Source organism: Frankliniella occidentalis, unplaced genomic scaffold, assembly GCF_000697945.3.
Source record: "Frankliniella occidentalis isolate FOCC.00 unplaced genomic scaffold, Focc_3.1 Scaffold95, whole genome shotgun sequence".
NCBI lineage: Eukaryota > Metazoa > Arthropoda > Insecta > Thysanoptera > Thripidae > Frankliniella > Frankliniella occidentalis.
In genome coordinates, this window is record NW_026267224.1 from 192,316 (window position 1) to 198,720 (window position 6,405).

At 57.6% G+C, this 6,405-nt stretch overlaps 1 protein-coding gene across 1 annotated transcript; it reads left to right on the forward strand.

Annotated features, from left to right (window-relative positions):
• Positions 1–1,339: 1,339 nt before the first annotated feature.
• Positions 1,340–3,342, forward strand: LOC113210543 (uncharacterized; the record flags this gene model as incomplete). Its single annotated transcript, XM_052269549.1, is given in 4 exon segments — positions 1,340–1,375; positions 1,800–2,475; positions 2,758–2,998; positions 3,110–3,342. Coding segments are annotated over 3 exon segments (1,050 nt in total). The 3' UTR covers positions 3,245–3,342.
• Between the last annotated feature and the right edge of the window lie 3,063 nt (positions 3,343–6,405).

Genomic DNA, 6,405 nt, shown 5'->3' on the forward strand with positions numbered 1-6,405 from the left:
AGGACGAAGATGGCGATGGCGACGACGCGACGGGGTTGCCGGGAATCCACCCCGAGACCCACTGTACGCGCTCCCGCGCGCCGCGGCCGGTGGTGCTCTTGCGGTAGAAATGTAGCAGAAATAATTCCCAGGGAAAGAGAATGTAAAAGGTGTGCGTGTGTGCGGGTACGTGTGTGTGTGCGTGGTGACCGGAGGAGGCAGAGAGCCAAGATATGTGGAGCTATCGCCCTCACGGACCATTGCTCCGGGACAAGGAAGGCGAGGGGGAGGAGGTCGAGGCCGGGGCGTCGGGGCGGCGCGGCGCCGGGCCGCGGGGTCGCGCCGGCCAGCGCCCTCTGTTGTATTTACCAACATATCGCCACACCCCGCGCCCCAAAGACGTATCTCGGCGCCGAGGCCGAGGCCCTCCGCGGCGTCGCCGGCATGATGACGTACAGCGCCGTTGGCGCCCGATCCGGAGTTAGTCGCCCGTGCCGTGTCTCTATCGACAGGGCGTCGTTGGAGCGCCGCGGAAGCCACCGCGGATGCTGCCACAGGTACTGCTGCTGCCGCAGGTGATGCTGCTGCAGGTGCTGCTGCTGCGGCTGCTGGGCCGTGCCCGCGGTGTCATGCCGGCGCGCGCCGGGCGCCTAGGCAGTCGCCGTCACCGCGAGCACGATGGGCTGCCTGCACTCCGGGCGCGGCGGCGGCGACACCCACACGTCCAGCTCGGTGCGGTAGCGGCGCGGGGGCGGCGGAGGGGGCGGCGTGGAGGAGGTGGGCGGGGCCGCCGGCGGGGGCGGGCCGGGGGAGGACCTCACGGTGACGGTGTTGGCGGGCACCAGGCACTTCTGTAAACGTAACAAGCACGTTGTTGTCATATGCGCGGCCACGACTGACGTCGCGATCCTCGAAGGAAGGGGGACGCGCGGGGACGTTACCTGGAAGCGCACCTCCTCGACGAACCTCCTCCACGTCGAGTCCCTCCGGCACAGCACCGTGCTGCTGTAGCCGGCCGGCTGGCAGCGCGGCTCCATCCTGCACTCGCTGACGTACCTGCCAAACCACACCATTCTTAATCGAAACAACTCTTCAGAGTTGCTATATTTGCTCTGTCCTCGACTGTATCGAAGCGTTTTGGTTGAATTACGCAAAAAGACATATTTTCTGACCGGTTAACATTGCCCTGCGCCTAAAATTGTATTTAAAATGCTTATACCTGCTTATACGTTACTGTTTCCGGTCTGTTGTTCCTCACCAATGCCACGCCCAACGCCCCCCCCCCCCATACAGCCCATTCACATAATCCCCCTCACATCCCCAGGACATCCTTTGCTTCGCGGCCGTATATTTTGCCCTTTGCTGAGGCATTGCGCCTCTTATCGTTTATATTTTGGTAAGTAACGTCTTCCAAGGTCCGAAAGAGCACATGTTACATGCATTTGGGTTCCCGGACAGTTTTTATTATTTGTCTAAATGCTGGCTTTTGGAGGTTATGTCAGGATACTTCCTCCCACTTTTGTTGGAAACAAGACCTACTTTATCACGCTGCTTGGTTAGAAATTCGTAGGCATTTTTGCCCACCACATCACAAACCCCGCGAGTGAGATTTCAAATTTGAGAAAGATCGTATTTTGAATGTCAGTCAACAAACTTACTAAATCACCACTTGAATCCTTGAAAAATTTTCCATATTCAGGTGTTTTTACCTTTTGGAAAATATCCCCTAATCACGATTTTGGTTTGGAGACATGTGCACCTACCAGTCTTTTGTCCATGCGTTTAAAAAACTAAAGTCTTTGTGTGTTTGTTTCTATCAGATATGGCCCTGGGAGGTACGTCAAGAGCCATGTCATCTCTCATCATCCCGCTACCCAAGAATGACATGACTGTTGAACCTAAAACTCCTTCGTCTGACAACCTTTGGGAATGGACAGTTGAACTCCGAGTCAAAGAATATTCGTTCTTGGAAATGGAAGTGGAAGTGTTTTGTACTGCTGCTAATAAGAAGAGTCCGTCATCAACAAGACCATTTCATTGGGGAGGCTCCATTAGCTGCTCCTGTTATGGCAAGGACGAATCAGGAATTATTTCACGATGTATTCAAAGTACCGGGAACCTGGAGATGGGGTGGCGTCAGCCCAACATTCCCTTTCAATGCTGTACTTTTACTTATGACCCAAGAATATTTCCCAACGATCTTCAAATTACCCTTAGTCTGCAAGCGACTAAAACCCAATTGGCTCCAGTGGCAAAAGTGGCACTAAAGCGGAAACCCTCTGTATCCGGTACTGTCTGCAAAAGTCTTGGCTCACTGTTGCACTCAGGACTGTTCTCTGACGTTAACCTTATTTGCCCTGATGGGGAGAAAATTCCTGCCCATCGGTGTATCCTGGCTGCCCGCAGCGAATACTTTAAAACAAAGTTCAAGCCTGAATGGGATGGACACGATGTTGAGATCAGTGTGGATCCACCTGTCCTGAAGGAGATGCTCAGGTAAAGTTCTACTTGTACGCTTTATAGTAGGATTGTATCAATATGTAAAATTAACTATTTAAAATTAGGTTCTTAATATGAACATTGACTCTATTTCAATTTTGAAAATCTAATGAGTATCAGTTATTGGAGTAGCATTGAGAACACATATATGACCACACTTTTAAATTTAAAAATTTTCACAATTAGTGTGAATTAATTCCAAAAATAAGCTATTTCATTGTCTCACCAAATTCCCATTTAAAAATTTCCCATTGCATTTTCTACATTTTTGTCTGTTAGGTACATCTACACAGATCTTCTTGGAGATAATATTGATCTGGTCAAACTTCTGGTAGCTGCAGACATGTATCTGGTCTCAGATTTGTGTGACGAGCTCACAGAGCGTCTAAAGCAAAATTTGCGATCTAATAGCAAGCCTGCTGCATCAGTCTGCTGTGACTTGTTAAAATCAAGTGCCACACCCAACAGTCCGTCTCTCTGGAATGTTGTACTTCATTACTTGAAATCACACCGCCATCAGGTATATGATTTAAACCTCTAAACTTAGTTTTCCACATTTATTTATTGTACCATTTGGCATTGTTTTGACGTTTCACTGCCTTTACTTTTCTGTGAATTCTGTTTTTTGCAGGTGTTGAAGTCTAAAGAGTGGGCCGAATTTCAGGTAGCCAACCGCCAGGCGGCTGCCGAAGCTGTGCTCGACATGTACAACCTTCCTGACTCTGATTCTGAAACTGATTCCGATTCCGATTCCGATTCCGATTAGTTGTCTATTAAGCAGGTATTTTCTTAACTACCAACTGTATTGCAGAAGTTCAATTCTTTTTGCATTTTAATAACAAGTAAATTTTTCAAAAAAATCTACTTTATACTGTAACTTTTGACGATTGCTGGAAAAGTCTTACTTTACCGCTCGTCGGAACGCGATGAGCTCATGAGATGGTGCGCTCCATACCTGGGCTTCTCCTGGTCCTGGTGGCCGTTGCCGTTGACGCCGCCGCACGGTTCCAGTTCATCGTCGTCCTCCTCCTCCCACTCGACGACCAGCGAGCTCTCGGACATGGTCCTGGACACGGTCGTGGTCACGGCGTGGCACCTGCGGCAATGACGGCGACGCCGGTCCCGCTCTTTCATTTTATTGAACGCCCCCCCGCGCGCTGGTCGATAAGATTAGAACAGACGCCGCCCGTCAGCCGTTGAACTAGCTCCTAATCGGTTCGCGACCCGCGGAGAGGAAATCGACAGTTTTCATTCGAATCGCGCGCCCGTGACGAAGGGCGTCGTGTGGGCGCTCCTCGGCGGCGGCCTCGCGTCGCGGGCCGGACGGGCAGCTCCGATAACGGCAGTCAGTCACTTTGTCGGTGCGCGAGCGATGTCGCCTGCTGCTTGATAGCGCGCCGATTGACTCAGCGGCGCGTCCCTTACGTCATGTCGGGACCAACCTGCTGAATGTTGTCTCTCTGCTTTACACTTTACCACATGTCTGCAGTTGGCTTGACCGCCTGAGCCCACCTGAGCGCGGTCACGAGGAACCCGCACCCCTCGGAAGGCGGCAGACCCGAGCTATGATCCACAGGTGTGCTCTGGGGCCCTTGAGCCCGCCCCGCGGCCATGAGGTCTTGTGTTGAACGCCCCGCACCGCAGTTCTGGCGAGGTGCTTCTGCCTGCACACTACTCCACAGCGTCCGCCACAATGGTCCATTCGCGGGTGGTTCGGGCCGCGAGCCTCGCGGGATGCTGTCCGCGGCGGCGGTACTTACAACAGCTCATACAGCTTCACGTCGCCAACGCCCAGCTCCCGCAGCGCGGCCGGCTGACAGGCCCGCTGCTGGTGACTAACGAACGACGCAGCCTTCGCTGCGCCGGTCCTTTTGACTGCCGTACTCATGAGGCCCGCGGGGCCGCGGGGCGTTTCCGCCGGCGTTGCGCGATAGCAGGGCGTGCGCGGGAGAGGACCGTGTGGCTCGACCGAGCGTCGTCTCAAGAATGACTTAGCTAATCATTTGCGATCAGTTATGACGTCATTGCGACCCCCGCACCCTTAGCTACCCGGCGGTGCACCTGTCACAGCTGCTGCCCCGTCCCTTGCCTACCTGATGGTGCACCTGTCTCAGCTGCTGCCCCATCCCTTACCCACCTGGTTGTGCACCTGTCACTGCTGCTACCCCTTCTCCACACCGTGCCCATCTCTTACCCGCACCTAACTGGTGGTGTACCTGCCGCAGATGCTGCTCCATCTCCCCATCTCCACACCCACACTGAGCTCATCTCTTACCCACACCCACCTAGTGCTCCTGCCGCAGCTGCTGCCCCATCCCTCACCTACCTGGTATGCACCTGCCACAGCTGCTGCCCCATCTACACACAGTGCCCATCTCTTACCCACTCCCACCTGGCGGTGCACCTACCTCAGCTGCTGCCCCATCCCTCACCTACCTGGTGGTGCACCTGCCCCGTCCCTTACCCACCGTGCGGTGCACTTGCCCCTCCGCTGCTGCCCCATCCCTTACCTACCCGGCGGTGCTGCCGCAGTTGCCGCCGCTCCTGCCCCTGCTCTTGTAGTAGGTGGCGCCGCTCTGTGACGGCGCGCGGGACCGTTCGAACTTGCCGGCCTGCTGCTGGTGCTGCGGTGTGCGGGACGCCCTGCCCGTCGGCGTCGTGTCGAACGGCCTCGGCAGCGAGTACGAGTGTCCGTACCCGGTTCCCACGTCGGCGGCCCTCGCCGCCGGGCGGCCTCCCTGACGGGATCCTGGTGGTGGCGGCAGCGGCGGGGCGTCGCGGAAGGACACGGGGGACCGCGAGGTGCTGCGGAGGCGTGCTAGGCGGGCCAGGTCCTCGGGGCTGCGCCTGCTCCAGTGCGTGGCGCGGCTACTGCGCCCGCTGCGACATACGCACCTGTCAGCACCGTGCTCCACTCATAGCGCTTGCTGACCGCTGCTGACGCAACTCACCTGTCAGGCGTGCTGACCCGGCCCGGCGCCGCCGCCTCGTCGCCGAGGTGGGGCTCTGACCGCGAGCGGGATCCGTTCGTCAGTCGGGGGTTCTGCGGAAGGGAAGGCGAGAAGACCTTTGAGTCGAAACGTTTACTCTCCTGTAAACTCGGAGGCATAGGCTCTGACAGCTGCGCACCTGTGCGACGGGCGTGGTGGGGCGGCTGGGCGCCTCGCCTGCGCGCGGGGACCTCAGCGGGGTCGCGGACTGACTGCGCTGCCGTACGACGACTGAAAGAGGCGGAAAGAACACGCGTGTGTGACACCACCACATATGCCAAAATGATGTCACTCGTTGTGTTGGCAGGCGTGTTCCTGGGCGGCAAAGGTACGTATGGCGCTCGGCCGGAGTTCTTACCCGTCCTCTGCGTGGCCGCGGGCTGGTAGCGGTGCGCGCATCCGCAGGTGCGCACCTGCTGCAGCTGCTCCTCCCTCATGGCTGGGCGCAGGCTGCGCAGCTGGGCGGCGCTACTCCTCGGCCGGGGTCGGCCACCCCTCGCGACGAGGGGTAGCGGCGGAGGCGGCGCGCCCCGGGGGGTAGAGACGCGACGCGGTCTGGAGAGGGCGCCACGGGGACGGGGCCGCGGCCCGGACCACGACGACGGGACACCGAATGGCGAAAGTGAAAAACGATTAGTTTCCCGCCGTCGGAAAATTAACGAAGCGCGTGTCGTGGCGGCGACTACGTGACTGCGGCCTGCGGCTGCACCGGCGGTGGCGCCCGCATCCAGGGGCACTGGCGCCGAACTGGGCCGGGCGCGCGGGGCGTTTGAATGGGCGACGCGGGTATGACCGGATACCAGGGGGGTGGGGGGCACGCGATGACAATACGAGGCTGGCGTCACTGCATGTCGGCGCGGCGGGCGCAGCCGCTGCTGCTGCAGCTGTGCAGGGGCAGGTGCGGCCGGCCCGGCCCTATAGGTAGCTCCAGGTGCCC